The 21,562-nt window shown below is 47.0% G+C and overlaps 1 protein-coding gene across 3 annotated transcripts in view; it reads right to left on the reverse strand.

Annotated features, from left to right (window-relative positions):
- Positions 1-541: 541 nt before the first annotated feature.
- TRAPPC10 (trafficking protein particle complex 10) overlaps positions 542-21,562 on the reverse strand; it is a 99,374-nt gene continuing 78,353 nt past the window's right edge. For 2 of the 3 annotated variants that reach the window (XM_025379827.1, XM_025379829.1), the window contains 8 exons: positions 19,510-19,668; positions 18,547-18,776; positions 16,933-17,033; positions 14,806-14,932; positions 12,607-12,777; positions 8,372-8,549; positions 3,591-3,785; positions 542-3,221 (listed from right to left, as the gene is read on the reverse strand). In XM_025379827.1, the coding sequence (XP_025235612.1) occupies positions 2,983-3,221; positions 3,591-3,785; positions 8,372-8,549; positions 12,607-12,777; positions 14,806-14,932; positions 16,933-17,033; positions 18,547-18,776; positions 19,510-19,668 (1,400 nt within the window). In that variant the 3' untranslated portion in view covers positions 542-2,982. The remainder of the gene's footprint in view (positions 3,222-3,590; positions 3,786-8,371; positions 8,550-12,606; positions 12,778-14,805; positions 14,933-16,932; positions 17,034-18,546; positions 18,777-19,509; positions 19,669-21,562) is intronic. The other variant, XM_025379828.1, reaches the window with a different exon arrangement.

Consider the following 21,562-nt stretch of genomic DNA (forward strand, 5'->3'; position numbering starts at 1 on the left):
CAATGGTTTTAATCTAACAATATATTACATAATATGAAAAATGACTTTTCATAGTAAACCATGAAAATGGAATTAATACCTGCAGTGTCAAAGTCACCAACTTGTCACCTTTTCCAGTCACAAAATCCCAACACATTGTATTAATAATGCTTGGGGGTCTTACAGCCTGATGTATAAAGGATGAATAAATGTAGAGAAAGGAGTATTTTCATGAAAAATAAAATTTAAAAACCAGGTAGGATTTAAAGAACACAGTTGAGAGTAAAACATTCAGATCAGCCCAGTTTGCCCTTTTATAAAAAGTAGTATAGCTTTTCATTTTATATACAAACCTGGAGTGTCTGACTTCATTTTAAAACTTAATTTTAAGCACTAAAGAAAATTTGAATAGAAGCCTGTATTTTTTCTGCTAATTCTGTATGGGATATCTAGCGTCTCCACTAAGAGTAATTAATACAGGAATCTGACCCTCCTGGGCTGTGCTGACAATGGAACTGTTGTAGGTAAAATCATTTTCTGATTAAATACAACAATTTCCACATTAGAATCAGAAGAGTTATAATTTTTCCAATCATAGGACATCCCATGAAATTCACAAAAATTATAACTTATTTTATTTTCCATTTGACAGTATTTACATGTTCCACAGATATTTGTAAAACAGCTGCAAATTCCTTGCTTTTTAGATACACATTGTATATCTGGCTTCACAATTATTTAACATCTCTTGTCTTTATCAACAAAACCAGCTTGTCTCAAATACATAGACCTTACTTTACATAAAACAATAAAAATCCAATTACAGTTACTCTTTTAGGACTTTTATGATAAACATTAAGAAAAAAATGACAATTTTGGGTAACCTTCTTTGTCTTAAAGAGGCAGAAGCATTCATGTAACATAGTTTGCAAAAGATCTTTTGGGTAATTAGGGGGAAAAACTGATAAATTTGATTTCATTCCATCTTCAGGCAATAAGAAAGCGCTGTAAACATTTTAAATTTCCCCTTCACTTTCTTCCTCTAAATACATACGAAGTTGGATAATTTCATCCTGGGAGTAGAACTAGATACAAGAAAATCAGAGAGTAATAAATAAAACATTTAATCACATTCCCTCTTCCAGAAGGTAAGAGAGAAAGGGTAAGAAGGAAAGCTACATTATAGACTAGGGAAGGCTCCCAGGCTGACAACACGGATTACAGGCTCTTCTGACAGAATCAAATCTCCCATCTCTTTATTCACAGGACTTGGTAGAAATGCAGGGCAATCGTCAATTTTTATGATAAAAAATCCTTATTTTAGAAACCCTAAACTATCATTAGATTCTGAAGTTCTAATTTGCTAACTAGTTTGACCAAGTTTGTTAAACTGCACATGAAGAAGATAAATTTCTGGGAAGTTTAAATACACAATTATTTATCTTCTTTACACGTCTCCAATTTCTACAAATGAAAAAGACGTAGAAGGGAAAAAAAATCACGTCACCTTTATTTATTCAATGAGCTAAAAGACAACACAGAGAATACTGGAAATGACAGCTGTCGCGTTTCCCCAGTCTGTGCCTCCTTCCTCCCACGCCCCACTGCCTCCCGCAAGCACCCTGCTGGGCGGGAACCCAGTGCTCCTTCTCTCCACGACTTGCACATCCACGGGGATTCACACGAGGGCCACCCGCTGCTGGACCCAATTCTATCTGCTTGCGCTAATCTTGTCAAGTTCAATTCCAAGCACGCTTGCCCAGGAAATTAAGAGTACTATTTCGTATGTACAAAAATACATCGCTTTGGAGAGCTGGAAAAGGTTTAATACGTACAACACTTATTTACAAGCTGTGACTTTCACACCTGTAAAAACAAACACACTTATTTTTGTCCTTGATTTTTGGTGCAACTTACACATAAACATTACATCAGTTAGTCTGTATTTTTAAAAATAATAAATCAACCATATGTACAATTAAATTTACAACCGAAAGCAAATAATCCATTGGAACAGTGTGACTGCAACTCAGTAGACCAGCGGAGGACATTCCAGGACTTGAGTCCTTCCCTACAACCAGACTAAAAACACACTGAGGACCTCTCTCATCCTCACGATGGAACATCTTAATTTCTAAGACTTAAGGTGCAAAAGAAAAATAATGATTATACAGCTACAATTACATGTAAAGACTTTAAAGGGACAGAAAAACGTATTAACCCCCACATATATAATGATCATTAAATTAAATATTTAACTCCCAGTGCATATGATATTCTATCAACATTATGGGGGACCACAGGGTTCCAGAAACATTTATCCCTAAACCACCTCACCGCCGAGGAGTTCCTCACAGCCGGGTCTCAGCTTTCTTCAGTACCTTTCACGTGGCTCCGGCTGATGGGCCTCCAGGTCCCCCAGCTCCGGCATCCCAAGGCACAGAAGGGGTTATGATCCCTCCCTCCCCCCACCCACCTCCCCTAGAAGGGTGTTACTCTAGAAAAGCACAACGAGAGGATCTGCGGTAAACGGCTGTTTTACCCCTTAGGGGACACAAATCCACCCCAATCAGGAACCTGGGCAGCTGTGTGACCAGAAAGGCACACACGTCACTAAGAATGCAAGGCCTGCTGAGTGTCTACCTGAAAGACAAATGGCCTTCCACGAAGAGCCAGCAGACAGAGGCTGCTTCGTGCAGACAGCATGGGTGGAGACTTTCATGAGCAGCATGTGAGGTAGGGGAGGGAGGCTGGAGCTCTGAGTAAGTGGCATGGGACACCAGCATGGGGACGGGGTGAGAAAAGCAGGAATCTGAGATCACAGGCGGCATGAAAACAACAACAGAACTCGGCTGGCCAGCTGCATGATGACGCTCTCTGATGTCCCCACAGCCAGGCAGGACCACTGAAGGTCTGGCTGGAGCCAGAACGGAGAAGAGTCCAGTCACAGTTCCATAAAGTGCACTCCTAGCTGGGCCGTGGCATGTGTTCACCCCAGCGCTGTCATGTTACACTGACTTCCAGGACGTGGTCATCTTGGCTGGGGATGACCAGGACTTGCGTGCCTGAGCTGGAGTTGAAGACCTGGCCGGCCGGCAGTGCCTGCAGCCGGGGCATGGGCAGGCCTTTGTGCTCGCTGCTGCAGGCCGAGTGCACGCTGCCCCTGCTCTTGAGGCTGCTGCTGTCTGGCTGGTCATCCCCATGCTTGTCTACTGACAGGCTGTCGTTTTCTATCCAGCTGTCTGCAAAACACACAGGAAGTTAGACCCAAGCTGGGTCCACACTCACCTGGGGACTGGCAAAGCCACATGGAGCCAGGCTGAACGTGCAGAATGCCACCCGACGCTGCCCCTTTACAGAGCACTCTGCGCACAGAGGCTTGGTTTCAGAGCCGGTGCCTGAGATTCTAACAGCAGACGAGGCTTCTGGAACCAGTTTCTCCTGGCACTGAAAACATGCCGCTAGTTCTCAAACCCGCTCACTCACAAGCTTTGGCACTGAAAACATGCCGCTAGTTCTCAAACCTGCTCACTCACAAGCTTATCAGCTCTCACACAAAGTAATCACCTGCTCGAATACTGAAGGTAAACTTTTTCTTAAAAAGTCCTTACCAGCATCCAGTTGGGAGGAGTGCGCAGAATGATGGGGGAGGTACTTGAACAGCCTGACATCGGGCAGAGGGAGATACCCCGCGAAGAGTGGCATTACTTCCATGTGGACCCTGTGAGTGGCCCGAGCAGCCACTGGCATGGAGATGACACCGCAGCTTTTCCCACACACTGCCCAATTGCTACTGTTGTCGACAACTGAAACGAGAGGAAGCGCTGTGTCACCCAGGATGGGCCTTCAAGTACTCGGGCGAGAGTCATAGCCATCGTTACCCAATCTTCTCACCCAACGGTGTCTGACAAAACACCGCAGACACAGAGCCCAGTGCCTTGTAGCTGCACCTGAAGATACAGCCATGCACTTTCACGGTGACAACACCTATTTCACTTAGTCCAACTTCAATTCGTTCTGGATTAGAATGAATTATGCTGGACGTGTACAGAAAACGGCATTTTTCCTGTGAGGTTAATAAATGAATTTTGATTTCAAATTTTTGTGTCATCTTCCAAAGTATGGTTACTTTGGCAGTTAAATGAGTTCTGTCTGGTAAGTGACAGTCTCCAAGACCACTGGGTCTGAAGCCAACTCTGCCACTCAGAAGAGCATCCCAAGACCCCAGGCTCAATGACCTCTGTATACTGGTGAGACCACCACCAGCCTCACAGAGCTGCTTTTTAAGGATGGAAAGAGAGTATGTATGAGGGAACTACAAAAAGTTCACGCAAAAAGGGAATCCAGGCCGGGCACAGTGGCTCACGCCTGTAATCCCAGCACTTTGGGAGGCCGAGACGGGAGGATCACGAGGTCAGGAGATCGAGACCATCCTGGCGAACACGGTGAAATCCCGTCTCTAATAAAAATACAAAAAATTAGCCGGGTGCGGTGGCGGGCGCCTGTAGTCCCAGCTACACGGGAGGCTGAGGCAAGAGAATGGCGTGAACCTGGGAGGCAGAGCTTACAGTAAGCCAAGATTGCGCCACTGCACTCCAGCCTGGGCGACTGAGCAAGACTCCGTCTCAAAAAAAAAAAAAATGGAATCCAAAGATGCAAATAGAAAATATAAGCTTTATGTCTCAACATAAGCCCCACTAAAATCAAGACACGTTTGTAAGCAATGATGCCATTGCTTACAATGCCATTTAGTCCATCCCTGAAGAACTGGGAGGCCTGAGAATTTAGCCATGTCAAGGCAGTCTTTTTCTACATTATTAGCCGAATAAAAATGGGTGCCTTTTAAAGACTTTTTAAGATCAGGAAACAAAAATAAGTCAGAAGGAGCCAAATCAGGCCCATAAGGTGGATGCCTCACGATTTCCAATAGAAACCCTCGCAAAGTTGGGCTCGTTTGAGGAATGAGCAGGAGCTTTGTCGTGGTGGAGGAGGACTCTCTGGTGAAGCTTCCCCGGGAGTTTTTCTACCAAAGCTCTTGCTATCTTCCTCAAAACACTCTCATAATACACAGATACTGTTGTCCTTTGACTCTCCAGAAAGTCAATAAGCACAATGACTTGAGTATCCCAAAAACCTATTGCTGTGGCCTCTGCTCTTGACCGGTCTGCTTCTGCTCTGGCTGGGCCACCCCACCTCTTGGTAGCCATTGCCGTGTATGCTTTGTCTTCAGAATGGTACTGGGAAGGCCACACTGCATCTCCTGTTAAAGTTCTTTGAGTAAATGCTTCAGGATCTTGATCCCATGTGTTTGAAGTTTCCATGGGAAGCTCTGCTCTGGTCGGCCGCGGACCTGGGTGTTAGGGTTTTGGCACCCACTGAGTGGAACGTTTGCTCACCTTTCTGTCCTAATTGCGTAAGCTGAACCAGTTGAGATGTCTGCGGTGTTGGCTCTCATTTCTGCTGTTAATTGTCAGTTCTCTCCAATTAGAGCATGAACAAGGTGAATTTTTTCCTTGACAATGGATGTGGATGGTCTGCTTGCTGTGGCCTTAATCTTCAGCATCATCTCGTCCCTTCTTAAAACAAGATATCCATTTGCAAACTACTTAACTCTTTGGGGCATTGTCCAAAGAATTTCATACTTTTCATAAAGCATCAATGATTTCACCATTCTTCCACCCAAGCTTCACCATAAATTTGATGTTTTTGTTTTTGGTTTTTTTTTTGAGGCAGAGTTTCTCTCTTGTTGCCCAGGCTGGAATGCAATGGCGCAATCTTGGTTGGCTGCAACCTCCGCCTCCTGGGTTCAGGCGATTCTCCTGCCTCAGCCTCCCAAGTAGCTGGGATTACAGGTGCACGCCACCACACCCAGCTAGTTTTTTGTATTTTTAGTAGAGACGGAGTTTCACCATATTGGCCAGGCTGGTCTCAAACTCCTGACCTCAGGTGATCCGCCCACCTCGGCTGCCCAAAGTGCTGGGATTACAGGTGTGAGCCACCGCGCCTGGCCAGTGTTGGTTCCTGATTTAATTTTAGCAGAATTCATGTTGCTCTGATAGGGGCTCTTTTAAACTGATGTCTCATCCTTCTTAGTGCCTCAAACTAGATCCTGCTCAGTGAGGAGGAGCTTATTTTGGTGCAAGAAGTGTTGAAATCCATGCATAGTTTTTTCATAATGTATCTTCCGTGATTTGTTTGAAGAACCCTTGTATGTAAAGCATTTAGTCCCACTCCTCGGACATGGTAGTGTCTTAATATATGGCAGGTGTTGTTATTATTAACATTCATTATTAAAACAACCTTCATGTAATTCAATGCAATTCAAACACCTAAGTGATCATTCACTGGGACCAGCCCTGGAGATATGAAAGTAAGCAAGACAGGATCCTTGCCATCCAGTAAGCAAGACAGGATCCTTGCCATCCAGTAGTAGTTGGCCTGGCAAAGAGGTCACAGCTTCCCATCATGAGGACACCGAGCAACCGCCCAGGGGGAGTGAGTGACCAGAAGGCCATGAGCAGCAGAGAAGGGCTCAGGGAGATGGACATTCTGTAGGTGGGAATGGCGGACCTTTGAGGACAGGGGCTACTACAGGACACACAGAGGCCCTAGGAGTGTCCGGAGGAAGGCAATGGAGTGACGGTTCTCAGAGTGTGGCTCTCAGGGCACCCGCAAGCTCGTAGCTTTCACACTGCTGCCTTTCCATGCTGCTGACCTCGGTGCTGCTGGGGCAACCACAGTGGCGTGAACTCAGGAACCAGATCACTGCCATGAACTCACAGCAGAAAACCAAAACAAAATGCCACGCTTCACAAAGTAGTCAAAGTGTTCATTTTATTAAATTCAGCTCCTGAGTACACTTTTTTGGTTTTTTAATTGTGAAATGTTTATAGACTCACAAGAAGTTGTAAAAATAGTAGAGGGGTCACCTACCTTCATCACCAGCTTCACCCAACTGTGCCATCTCATGTAACACAGGAAGCTGACATTGGTACCATACAGTGACCCAGGCTGCAGACCCCACTGGATTTCACTACAGAGTGAACCGGGCTGTAAACCCCACTGGATTTCACTACAGAATGAACTGGGCTGTAAACCCCACTGGATTTCACTACAGAATGAACCAGGCTGCAGACCTCACTGGATTTCACTACAGAATGAACCAGGCTGCAGACCTCACTGGATTTCACTACAGAGTGAACCAGGCTGCAGACCTCACTGGATTTCACTACTGAGTGAACCAGGCTGCAGACCCCACTGGATTTCACTACTGAGTGAACCAGGCTGCAGACCCCACTGGATTTCACTAGAGTGAACCAGACTGCAGACCCCACTGGATTTCAATATGGAGTGAACCAGAATGCAGACCTCACTAGATTTCACTACAGAATGAATCAGGCTGCAAACCCCACTGGATTTCAGCACCTTTCGCAGGCATTCTTTGGGTCTAATTCTATGGCATTTGTCACATGTGTAGATTCTTGTACCACCACAGCGGCCCTGGCCCAGTACTCTCCATTACCACAGAGGACGGCCTCCTGCTGCCTCCTGCTGCTCTGTGCAACACTGACCCGCCCTCCTTCTGCGGCTGGCATTTTGAGGGTGTCATTTAGAAATGGAATCACACAGTACACCTCCTTATAGGATTGGCTTTTTCTTAGTACAATGCCCTTGAGATCCAACCACAGCACTGTGTGAGTCAAGAGTCCCTTCTGTTTCATTGCTGAGGAGGAATCAGATGTGCCAGTTTGTTTAACCGCTCTCAAGCTGAAGGACGTTTGAATTATTTCCATTCTTGAGTGCTTGTGTTCTTGACATTCTCCGGGTCTCTGCTGCAGAATGACAGCTGGCTCAGGGAAAGCACGTGGGGAGCGCTCGGTGCTGTGAGCCGAAATAGCTGCTGTTTTCACAGAACACCCTTTCCACTTGCAAGAGTGCTGGGGAAGCTAGTTATTCAGTGTTGGGTATTTGGCAGACGTTTGATTAAAAATGAATGATGTAAGCCTGTCACTTCGAAGAAAACAACATGAGTATTTGCTGCCAATGATGCCATCTGAGACTGAGCAAAAATCAGAATTTTGGAAAACTTACACCTGTCGCTGTGAGCTTAAAAGAGTCCTGATGCTCCAAGCTCTCCCTGAGAGATCACAAATGCAGATTTTAAAAAAATATTGTCAAACGAAAGGTGCCCCCATTTGGAAGATCTGCACAACTCAGGAAGCTATGCTTCTCACGTGACTAATGGCACAGGGTGTCATGCTATGATGCCTGGGTAAAAGAACCACTCAACATGCAAGATAGGCCGGGTGCAGTGCCTCACACCTGTAATCCCAATACTCTGGGAGGCCAAGGCGGGAGGACTGCTTCAGCCCATGGGTTTGAGACCACCTACCTTCATACATAAGCTTTGTCGAAAAATGCTCATCAGATTCGGTCAGTGCTTCATCCTTATCCACCTCCAAGAGGTCTGAGAGCCTCGTGATCAATACCTCCAGGGAGCAGAGGGAGCCTGTTCTGCAATACTCCATTCCCGAAGGGGGAAAGATCTCAGCCTTCACGTTGTATAATGTCTGGGCAGGAAAGGGAGAGAAAAGAAAGGAAATGTACCTAACTGTTCTCAAGAAATGCAACTAGAGGCAAAAGAAGAGCTGCCCGCAGACCCTGGAGAGCTGAGGAAAGACACTTATCTGCTCGGCTGGCCTTAGAGCAACTGTGGCCACTCACTCTCAATAATTCCCATGGGAGATGCAATGTTTTCGGAAGTCCTACACCCCCAACCTTAACATCCTTCTTCAAATTATGAATATTTCCAACTGCAGGAAGAAAGGCTAGCACAGCGACCCTCCCGCTGCCTATCACCCGGATCCCAAGATCTTAGCATGTTGATGCCTCAGCATCACCAATCGAGCCATGTACATTTCTGTATTTGCCTGAGGTAATTTAAAGCGAATTTCAGGCTAGGCATGGTGGCTCACACCTGTAATACCAGCACTTTGGGAGGCCGAGGTGGGCAGATTAATTGAGGCCAGGAGTTTGAGACCAGCCTGCCCAACATGGTGAAATCCCATCTCCTACTAAAAATACAAAAATTAGCCGGGTACAGTGGTAGGTGCCTGTAATCCCAGCTACTTGGATTACTTAGCAGGAGACTCCCTTGAACCCAGGAGGCAAAGGTTGCAGTGAGCTGAGATCACGCCACTGCACTGCAACCTGGGTGACAGAGCAAGACTGTCTCAAAAAATAATAAGATAAAAAAATAAAGCAAATTTCAGACAACCTGTTATTTTGCCCCATCTACTTCAGTATGCATTACTAAACACTAAGGCCTTTTTCTTACCAAAACACAAAGCTATTATTACAACTAGCAAAAGCAACAGGAATTCCTTGGTATAACCCAATTCAGTCCATAATCTGCTTTGTCCATGTTTTCTTTCCATAATCAACCTATTCTCAGTGGTTATTCAAACATGCTTAACATTCTACCACCACCCATGGCGAACAATCACAACTCATCCGCCACCGCAAAGATGAAAAAGGGCTCGCGCAGCTCCACTTCTGAAGGGAAGCGGGTGTGTGCACACGCGTGCATGTTTGTAATACAGTATTACTTGACTTAAAAGTGTTCTATTGGCATTGTAAAACGTTCAAAGAAGATATTTCAGTATATTAAGAAGTGTCTGTCTGGAGTCTGAGGCCAAGATGAAGTCGTCTGCTGGGAGTTCACAGCCTAAACAGCAGTCCTGAGCGTGGCCTTTCTAGGTGATCTCCTACCAAATCCCCAATTACCTCTGTTCGGACATGGGACAAACTCCCACCAGTCTCAACAGGGGCCATGCTGGGACTTCCTGATGTTCTCGAGCCACAGGGCAGAAAAGATCCCAAATACACAGATGCAAAAATGCCAGCCATGGGCCCGGATACCCGTAGGTCCTGGGAACTGAAGCAGTGGAATGCTGTGCTAGAGGTCCCTGAAATACCTCCTCCTTCTGAGAAGCTTCTGGCTGGAGCACAGTGTGAATGTTTCTGAATCCAGCAAAGAATGCAGACTTGCCTAAGGGCTTGAAGGACACCCAGAGTTGCAGTAGGACAAAGTGGGGTGTGCTGAGACCTGCGTGTGCCTGAACACTGCTCTCAGCTGCATCTGGGAAGGAGAGTGGCTGGGGGAAAGCACAGCCCAGGGTGAGTAGCAGGGGCCTCACCTGGCAGCACCTGGAGCTCAGGCACAGTGACCAGAACCACGGAGCCTCTTCAGAGCGACACGTGAGCACTTATGGCCAGCTGGTCTCTGACAGCGAGCCCAGGGTCACCCCACAGGGAGGAAAGCATCGTTATGACAGATGGGATAGGGACAGCTGATGGGTCACTTGAAAAGAACAAATTTGGACCCTACCTCTTACCATACACAAAGTTAAGTCAAAGTAGATCACAGACCTAAATATAAGTGCTGAAATTACGAACATCTTGGAAGAAAATGCAGGAGAAAATCTTTTTGACCAAAGGCAATGATTTTCTAGGTCCAAAGCAAAAAATTCAAGCAATAAAACAGAGAGTTGAATTGGATTTCATCAAAGTTTAAAACTTTTCTGCTTCAAAGGACAACAAATGGAAGAAAATATTTGCAAATCATACGTAAGGACCTGGTACCTAGGATATATGAAGAACTTACAATTCAATAATAAAAAACAAATAACCCTATTTAAACATGGGGAAAGGAGTTGAACAGACATCCTTTCAAACAAGGCAGAAAAATGGACCACATGCCCACGAGAAGCAGCACAACATCACTAGCCACTGGGAAAACGCCCGCCAACTGGAACGGCCACAACCAAAAACACAGTGAGACAAGTGCTGGCAGGACACACAGAAGCTGGGACTCTCTGGGTCCCAGCTGGAATCCACTATGTTGCTGGTGGGAATGTAGAGCCCTCTGGAAAAAGTTTGGCAGTTGCTCAAAAAGCTAACCATAGAGTTACCCATATGACCCAGAAATTCCATTCAGGTCTTTACCAGGAGAATTGAATAGATATGGTCCCATAAAAACCCATACTTTGGGCCAAGCATGGTGGCTCACGCCTGTAATCCCAGCACTTTGGGAGGCCGAGGTGGGTGGATCACGAGGTCAGGAGTTCAAGACCAGCCTGGCCAAGATGGTGAAACCTCATATCTACTAAAAATACAAAAAATTAGCCAGGCATGGTGGCACGCGCCTGTAATCCCAGCTACTCCAGAGGCTGAGGCAGAGAACTGCTTAAACCTAGAGGGGTGGAGGGTGCAGTGAGCCAAGATTACGCCACTGCACTCCAGCCTGGGAGACAGAGCAAGACTCTGTCTCAAAAAAACAAAAACAAAAACAAAAAAAAACTGTACTTTGGCCGGGCGCAGTGGCTCACATCTGTAATCCCAGCACTTTGGGAGGCCAAGGCAGGTAGATCACCTCAGGTTGGGAGTTTGAGACCAGCCTGACCAACATGGAGAAAGCCCGTCTCTACTAAAAACGCAAAAAATTAGCTGGGTGTGGTGGTGCATGCCTGTAATCCAGCTACTCGGGAGGCTGAGGCAGGAGAATTGCTTGCACCTGGGAGGCAGAGGTTGCGGTGAGCTGAGATCGTGCCATTGCACTCAAGCCTGGCAACAAGAGCAAAACTCTGTCTCAGAAAAATAAATAAATAAAAAGAAAAATCATGAGCCAGGTGTGGTGACACATGCCTGTGGTCCCAGCTGCTCGGCAGGCTGAGGTGGGAAGATCATGAGCCCAGAAGGTCCAGGCTGCATGAGCTATGATTGTGCCACTGCACTGCAGCCTGGGGGACAGAGTGAGACCCTGTCTCATAAATAAATAAATTATTTATATATAAATTATTATAATATATACTATTATTTAATAATTTGTGATTTTATTTATTCATTTAAATGTATTAAATAAGGCATTATATAAAACATGAAGGTCAAAACAATTTGTCTTGTTTGGAAGAAGATAGAAAAAAACTGCTAATATCAAAACTATAAAGACAAACACTTCAAATCAACATGGTTTGACAATTTCAAACAGTAAAGAGAAGAAAAGAAAGTATCACAAAATTGTAAAACATTAAGTCGAATAATCTCCCTAAAGGAACACAGCACACACCTCTACCTACTCACCTAGCTCAAGGCTACTCTTCATTCCACACTCAAATTGGCTTCTAAAACATGATGCACAAGTTCTAAGAAAATCTTCACAATATTCAGCTAGCAAGTTTTCAGCTTTTCTTTGAAAAACTAGAGATATGCCTTAGAAAGCAATGCCCCCGAAGATGAAATGACTCCAAGAAATATTTCCAGGGAGTTACTAAGTCAACATGAGAAAGGGAAAAAGAAGAAAAAAGGAGTCTTTGGGCCTTCCAAATGACAAACACTCCTCTTAGAGATGCCCCCAGGAGTGTGGGCATCTCAGATGTGTCACTTGAGGAGGACCTGGGGTTCTAAAATAAAGACAGTCGATGATTCAACTACCCCAGCAACTGTTTTTCTCCAGCTGCTCCTTCATTATGTTGGCAGAAGCTGTCTATTCAGTTCTTCAGATTATAAAGAACATAATGCCACCTTTCATTTTTCCACCCCACCCTCCCAAAATAATACATCACTTACAAAAAAATTTTCCACTTTAAATTCATAAGTATACGGCTTTAAGGAGATAGACAGCTGTTCCTCAGAAGCTGGGGAAAATCCAACAGAGAACCGGCAATGCAGAGAAGGGGGAGGCTCTTCTGTCCACTTCAGTTCCCAGACGAAGAACACTGACTGCTTGCTGTAGATGGGCTGGAAAGAGAGTCGGGGGTCACTGTTCACACAGCACCATCACCGCAAAGACAACACAGACACTGCAGCGAAACACATGCCATGCGAAGGGTGCTGAGCAGACACCATGGGCAGGCCTCTGCCTCACAGCACGCCTCTGCACGCTGCTTTAGGCCCCACAGCACCTGTCCCTGCCCTAACTCCCTTTGCCTGGCCTTGTCCCAGCAGAATATTGTACAAAATTGGTAAATCTTTAATTTCTTATGATTCCATAAGTTTTATATCATATGAGATCATTAAAAAGTAGCTTAATTTTTTTTTTTTTCTTTTTGAAACGGAGTCTCCCTCTGTCGCCCAGGCTGGAGTGCAGTGACATGATCTCGGCTCACTGCAACTTCTGCCTCCTGGGTTCAAGTGATTCTCCTGTGTCGGCCTCCCGAGTAGCTGGGATTACAGAAGCATGCCACCATGCCCAGCTAACTTTTTTTTTTATTTTAGTAGAGATGGGGTTTCCCCGTGTTGCCCAAGAGGGTCTTGAATTCCTAAGCTCAGGCAATCCACCTGCCTCGGCCTCCCAAAGTGCTTGGATTACAGGTGTGAGCCACCGCGCCCCATCAATTTTTTTTTCCCCTTTTTTTAGAGACAGGGTCTCACTCTGTCACTCTGGAGTGCCATGGCGTGATCACAGCTCACTGCAGCCCAACCTCCCAGGTTCAAGAGATCTTCTCACCTCAGCTTCCTGGGTAGCTGGGAATACAAGTGTGTGCCACCATGCCTGACTAATTTTTGTATTTGTAGAGATGGGGTTTGCTATGTTGCTCAGCCTGATCTCAAACTCCTGAGCTCAAGTGATCCACCCACCTGGTCCTTCCAAAATGTTGGAATCACAGGTGTGAGCCACCATGCCCAAAGGATATTAATGGATATTAATTAATATATAGCATATCCCATGCAGCTCCAAAACAGGGGAATATATCATCAATTAATTTAAAAGTACATCTTGGCTAGAGGTGGTGGCTCATGGCTGTAATCCCAACACTTTAGGAGGCCAAGGTGGGTGGTTCACCTGAGGTCAGCAGTTCAAGACCAGCCTGACCAACATGGTGAAACCACGGCTCTATTAAAAATACAAAAATTAGCTGGGTGTGTTGGCGGGCGCCTGTAATCACAGCTACTCGGGAGGCTGAGACAGAAGAATTGCTTGAACCCAGCAGGCAGAGGTTGCAGTGAGGCAAGATCACACGATTGCATTCCAGGCTGGGTGACAAGAGCGAAACTCCATCTCCAAAAAAGATAAATAAAAATTTAAAAAACAAAATAAAAAGTAAGTCTTTACATCCAGCCAATTATTTTCTATTTAAATTATTTTAGGAACCAGCACAACCTGATGTATGGGTTGAACACCGCTATTACACGTACAGTCCACACCTAAAAGCACAGTGTCAAGCTCCAGGACTATCTGAAAGAGCTAACGGATTAGTGGGGGAGAATCCTGTGAAAATGCTGAAGATTCAGACATACATTAAGAAAGCCTTTGAGCTCTAAACACTCAGCATTTACTGCCTAAAAACATATGTGAAAAATCAACAGAAAAAGCAAGGTCAAGATTCAGCCAGGCAGCGAGGCATAAACAGAAAAAGCAAGGTCCAGATGCAGGCACGAGCATGGCTCTTTTACAAAGGCACCGACATGTCGGGCACCATCGCTCTGGCACTGGCAGGCATCACGCTCCAGGCAGAGTGGAGCAGTGCCCATGCAATCAACAGTGCGTTCAAACAGAAGCTTGTACCTGCACACATCTATGCATACAGTGGGACCAGTTTCAGATTTAATTCTTCTAAAAAGAAGAATTCATCCATCCAGCCACCCACTTACTCAGCAGCAAGCCCCAATCCAGCCTCAGGGCAGCCGGAGGAGCTGCACAGGAGCCTTTACTCATCAGCAGTGCAGCTGTTCTATCTAAAGGCTCGATCGCAACACATACTACATCATTTCCGTACACTCCGGTTCTCTGTTGAGAAGTTATGCTCAGGTCTACACAATGTTTACCTGCTGGGACTGCGTGTTCAGTGGTACTAGTTGCAGGTCGGTACTATCACTGGTATCTACAAGATAACTATCTGACAGCTGAAAGTCAAGTTCTGACAAATTCTGGACACAAACTTGAACATATTTCCTAAAGCGGAAAAACAAGAAGTATTATTTTGATATGTAAGAACTTTATTAAATATATCTTAGCTTTGTTAAGGAGACCCTCTCTGTCTAGGGAATCAAAAAAGCAGCAAAGCAAAGTAAGCTACGTTGTTGCATATGTTTCTCCTTCAGATTTCACACCAAAAAGTGTCAGAAAAAAATAAACCTTTTTGGCTGGGCACGGTGGCCCACGCCTGTAATCCCAGCACTTTGGGAGGCCAAGGTGGGCAGATTATGAGGTCAGGAGATCGAGACCATCCTGGCCAACATGGTGAAACCCCATCTCTATTAAAAATACAAAAATTAGCCAGACATGGTGGCACGTGTCTGTAATTCTGTAATCCCAGCTACTGAGGAGGCTGAGGTATGAGAATCGCTTGAACCCAGGAGGCAGAGGTTGCAGTGAGCTGAGATCGTGCCACTGCACTCCAGCCTGGTGACAGGGTGAGACTCCGTCTCAAAAAAATAACAAATAATAATAAACAAACATTTTTAAAGAGGCGATTTCTGTGAGGAAATGGAAGAAAGAATATAGTTTCTGACCAGCCTTATTATAAAGTGATCATGGCTGGTCACCCTCACTGGCCTATGGGGAGCCACAGGGAGAGAGCAGCGGCCCTCCTCATTAGAGGTAAAGACTCTCCATTGAGAGATGAAAGGCGGGGCTTATCTCCATTTCCATTACATGCAAAGCTTTGAAAAATAATAATAATAGTTATTATTTTTTGAGACAGAGTATTGCTCTTGTCGCCCAGGCTGGAGTGCAATGGCACGATCTTGGCTCAATGCAACCTCCACCTCCTGGGTTCAAGCAATTCTCCTGCCTCAGTCTCCAGAGTAGCTGGGATTACAGGTGCATACCACCATGCCCAGCTCATTTTTGTATTTTTAGTAGAGATGGGGTTTTGCTATGTTGGTCAGACTGGTGTTGAACTCCTGACCTCGTGATCCGCCTGCCTCGGCCTCCCAAAGTACTGGGATTACAGGCGTGAGCCACCGTGCCCAGATGAAAATTTTTTTAATAAGGTTCTTTTAGAGATTATTGATGTTTTTAACCATTAATATCTACAGCTCCCTTTGCTGTGATTTGAAGGGGAAGAAAAGCTGCTAGTATAATGTTCCATTCTAAACATGGTTCTGACATTTTTGTTTCCAAATTATCCAAACATCGTCAATGGATAAAAAGTTGCGGGCAGAGGCCAGGCCAGCATCCCGAGCGCAGTGATCAATGCTAGCACCGTCACTAAGGTGGGGCACCTGGACACCGTGGGCCCCCCATGCAGTCAACAGGAAGCACACAGCCCCGCCTGCCTCAAAGCAGAATCGGAGTCTACTCAAGCCTTTAGGGCGGCTGTTTTCCACTGCGGCAAGTCTGCCCCACCCAGAGGACACTGGGCAGTGTCTACAGACATCTGTGGCTGCCACACCTGGGGGTGGGGAGTGCTACTGGCATCTCGTGGGAGAGCCTGGGGTGCTGCTCAACACCCTACAGCACACAGGACAGCCCCTACAACAGAGTTTATCTGGCCCAAAATGTCACTCATGCTGAGCTTAAAAGTTCCTGTTCTAGAGGTTGTAGGCAACTGACAAGAGATACAGGGACAGGGGAATTAGTTAAACAAATCCAGTCAGATCCAGAAAGGTAGGCCTCCAGAGGAAACCTGGCCTGCATGTGAATAAGTCGATGGCTTGAAAACAGGGAAGAAAGGATGAACAGAGATCTAGTGGTCTGATGGAGATTTTGGATCCCAAGTCACACAAACCAACTATAAAAGGTCATTTTCAGACAGTTGGGAAAATCTGAATATGAACTGGGTGTCATAGGACACCAGGGAATTGTAATTTTAAGAGACGAACAATGGCCTTGTGGTCACATAAGAAGACATCCTTTGTCATCACGAAGGCCAGCTTTGAACACTAGGAACCTCCGCTTAGAAGAGTCCTGGGAAACCAGCCAGGGCCTGCACACCACGTCTCTGTTACCGTGTTCCTGAAGACAGCAGGGCGTGCGTGGTCCTGAAGGGCACACTGAAGGTCAGTGCGATGACCGTGGAGTAGATGGACCACGGGCAGTCAATTGACACCTGAGGAGGAAGCACAAAGACACTCTCTGACCACTCGCCCGACGGACAGCACAGCCACCACCACTGCTGCCCAGATACACCTGCAGTGCCTGCCCACACCCTAGTCATTTTATTATGGCTTCCACCACTCGTTATCCAGGAAGCAAAGCCTTACCTAACACATACACAAACCAACGAGAAATAGGACACTAAGTCTAGAGACAAGAGAAACGAACACAGAACTGGCAAGACGTGCACCCGTCACCAGAATCATCTCAATGGCGGAAGAGCACAGCCGTCCCCTAAGCAACAGACCCACCTGCTGCTCCCATAAACGCAGGACCACAGAGCCATGTTTCAATGTGCACAGGGTTTTGACACAGTGCTTTCAGTCATATATTTCCAGATGACATTAGTCAATGAGTACTCCATATTTAATGAGTTATCTAAGCATTTAATCCATGTGAGGCTGAATATGTAACTGAAAACCAAATCAGTTTAGGGGCACAGGGAGGACAAAGATATTACATCCCTTAAGGGCAGGAATGAAGCAAGTCTCAAGCCTTAGTCCCCACAGGGAAGAGGTGAATACCCCAGCACGCAGCGTGCATGCCACCAATGCCAGGGAAAAGCAGGATAACACGGCACATGGCACAGGTGCCGCCAGCGCCAGGGAACAGCGGGATACTCGGGCACCCGGTACAGGTGCCGCCAGTGCTAGGGAAGAGTGGGATACTCGGGCACACAGCACAGGTGCCACCAGCGCTGCACGTTCCTGCTGAGCTGAGCGCTACCTTCGCGAATGGTGAACGTCTGTGTGAGTTAAGGGAAAGACACTTCCTCAGGTATCTTCAAAAACTGAACATCACAACATTCTTCTTCAGGTGTGGACTTGTCTGGTAACTTCGTGCTTTGGAAAGAAGGCATTCCTTGCCCTTTTTCCCCCACTGCTCTTGGGCATCTACTGCGACCCTCGGGCTGTTTTAGAGCCCTCAGGATTGATTTCTGGGCTACAAGACTTGGGCACACCCTGAGTAACATGATGTAGTGACACATTCCATGAGCTGATTTCCTATGGATCTGGGACCGAAATCACATCTTTCTCAAGTAACTGTCAATGAGTACCAGCACCAAAGCCTAAAACAAGACAGCTCCTCCCCGGCTGAGCTTATGATGTTTCAGTGGACAGACACCGAGGCACACATGACACAGTCCTCCTCTGGCCTCGTCACTGGTCAAATAGACATGACCCAAGTCTGATGCCCCTCATGCCTAGGCCGGCCCTAACCTCTTACAGGGAACTCCCTGGCCCCTGGAACTGAGAGGGAAAGGTAGAGCTGGCTTGCCTCTGTCCTTGCAAAAAATGCACCCCTTATCTAAGAAAGGGTGATTCACAGAACTGCTAACCACACGGCCAGGGCGTCAGGAATCAGAAGGAGCCAGGCTACCAGCAGGCATCACTACATTGCCTTTCCCAGCAGGTGGGCGGGCGGGGAGGCCCCACAAGCTAAGCTCCTCCACTGCCCCGACTCACTTTGTGGTCTGTGGTAACCATGCAGTGGCCAGTTTTCTGTTTGTCCTTATGCTTCCTGTGGGGCTCTGCCATCCCCAGCATGTCACTCTCCCCTCCGAGTGCTGGGGCTGAAGGTAAAGAGAGAACTTCCAGTTCAAATTCGATCACATGGTATGCAGGCGCAACAGGCAGACTGATGCTCGTGACCTTGTCGGAGGACTGAATCCGGAGCGCGGCATCAGAAGACTGTTCTGCGAAAGACAGAAAAAGTCACTTCAAAGCTGTTCTCTCGGTTTCACTTGTCCTTTTCCTTACAGCAGGTGATGGCCCAGCAGTGAGGCCACCGCTCAACCTCTCCCGCTCCTGCGCACCTGGCAGGCAAACCCAAGAACAAAGCCCCTAGGACAGAGCGGCCCAGTGTGAAAGCCGGCAGGCAGGAGCCCAGACCCATCATTGCTCACAAGCTGAAGACAGGAAAAGGACATTTCCCACAGGGCCCACCCAAGCCCTACGTTATGTCCCTGCATGACCTTCTCCCATTCCGTCTCATCTGCAGATCCACCCCCACCCCCAGGGGATCAGGGTCCTCCCCTTCCCCTTCTTCATGGCTGGGGCTGGGAGGATGGAGTGCTCAGGGCTCTCAGCAGCACCGACGAGGGCTGCTCTGCTTTTGCTTCTCGGGAGCAGGGCCGGCCCGGGGTGGACAGGGTCTGGCAGGCATCGCCGTGCAACGTGATGCCACATCTCCTATCCTCCGTCAGGCAAGCACTGCTTGGCCACTCAGCGTGTGAACCACTGTCGGTTTACCACCTCAAATGGGACCCCAGCACAGGCACCAGGCTATTGTGCTCCTATGGAACACTGACTCCAGACACTGTTGAGGGGCACTCAGCAGGACGGCAGCAAGGCCAGGCTCACCCTCACACCCACACAGCGCAGGGCAAGGTGGGCGTCCTCCTCGGGCCTGGGTGGTCGGCACCTCACCTCTCGTGTTGGAGTAGACCATGGCCCTGCTCTCCGCCTGGCACAGAATAAGCATGGCTTCTGCATTGCTCAGCTGCAGGCTGTCTCCATTCTTTATAGTATAATGGCCGGTAGTGACAGTGAACTTGACTTTCTGAGGAATGCCTGCCAGAAGGCTATCTAAAGGAAAAGAGATCACGGCTCAGCACCACTGCCAACCAGAAGACAGCAAGTCAGGGCCTACAATGGGGTGAAAAGGGGCTCTGTTTCTTTCATTTACTATGAAAGATTTGCTCCTTTGGGATCTCCATGAATTCCCTCTATTTCCATTCCCTTCTGCCCTAACTTTTCATCTCAATGATGTGGACCACAGGGCTGAAGGAGAACCTTGCTGGGGAAAAAAGAATTCTGTGAGTAAAGGAGTCTTATCCCCATCTGGGTTTAGCAAGTCAGGGATTATGATCATGACTGTGTCTCCGAGGGTCACAAAATTTGCCTGCCAATAAGCAGTAGGAGAGAATCAGATAATGAAGCTTAAGAAAAGACTGTAAACAAAACTTGACTGTGTTGGTGTTGTTCAAATATTCAAGACATTCTCTGGCTTTTTCAGCTTCAGGCCACAGGCTTTTGGGTTAAGAACAGTCAGCAGTCAGGTGGCCCCCCCTCACTCCCAGACAGCAGTGAGGGGCAGGAGTGAGCTGAGGCCTCTGAGAATCCTGTCGCAGGGAAGGCAGAAGGCAGGCAAGATACCAGGACTCGGGGGAGAGTGGACAGAGACAGCGGACACTAGGCGGGAAGCAGGAGCCAGGCCATGAGCGTGGCACTGCAGACACTGGGCCATGGGGAGGGCAGGGCCTGCTGGCTGGTGCTTCAGCTCCCCTGCAGGAATCAAGTTCAGCTTCTCTACACAATGTTCCGATGGAAGAATCACTGGAGAGACCGACTGCTGTGTCCCACATCTGACAGCCTTTGCTGGTGGCCATGCAAGAGGCACGAATGTGGAAAAATAGGGAGAATGGGGGAATAACAGAAAAATGCTCTTTGTGATTTTTTCTTCCAAATAGAAGAAACAGGCAAATAAATAAATTGTTCCTAGCCTGAACAAAGGAGACATTCACTCACTCTTGTTCAGTTGCCACATGTTCTGCAATCATTTGTTTACAGCAACTCCTTCCAATTTTAGAACTTATCAGAAAGGACAATAGCTTTGAATTTCTCAAATGCCATGCCAGATGGACAAGTTTAATCATCCCTTTCAAAAGAAAACTTTTTTTTTTTTTTTAAAGAGATGGAGTTTTGTTCTGTTACCCAGGGTGGAGAGCAGTGGCACAATCACAGCTCCCTGCAGCCTCAAACTCCTGGGTCAGGAAGCTGAGGCTCCAGCCTGCAGCTGGGACTACAGGCCATGGCGCATCACTACATCCGGCTAATTTACTTCATTTTTTAACTTTGTAGAGATGGGGTTTTGTCATCCTGCCCCGACTGGCTTGCCCATGCTGGTCTCAAAGTCTTGGCCTCCCAAAGTGCTGGGATCTGAGTATAGATCATAACTAAATCTAGTGTTTAGCATTTGAGATGTACTTCTAAGCAGGAAATTATATACACATTTATGAAACCGTGGTAGACATGAGCTGCTACTTGGCTAATGTGACCCTGTGAAACACACGTGTGGTCTTCAGCCCATTTCCAGGCGCACTAGCTCCCAAATTCCTCACAATCTCCGAAGTGATGTCTTTTTGTAGGCTAATGAGATGACTGGAGGCTGGCAGCTCCAAGCTAGCTTCAAGATGGGGACTGGTCACCAGAGTGACCAGGGCAGGATTAGAGGGTTGGGCCTTTCAGCAGTGCCACCCAACCTCCAGGGAGGAAAGAGGGGCTGAAGGTCGACTTGCTCATCAGTGGCCAGTGGTGTAATTGATCGTGCCTGTGTAATGTCGCTTCCATAAAAACCAAAGGACAGGGTCTGGAGAGCTTTCGGGCAGCTGAACACATGGAGATTCCTAGAGGGTGGCACCCAGGGAGGGCGTGGAAGCTCTGCATCCCTTTCCCCATACCTCATCCTCTGTACTTCTTC

The sequence above is a fragment of the Theropithecus gelada genome, chromosome 3 (genome assembly GCF_003255815.1).
Source record: "Theropithecus gelada isolate Dixy chromosome 3, Tgel_1.0, whole genome shotgun sequence".
Taxonomy (NCBI): Eukaryota; Metazoa; Chordata; class Mammalia; order Primates; family Cercopithecidae; genus Theropithecus; species Theropithecus gelada.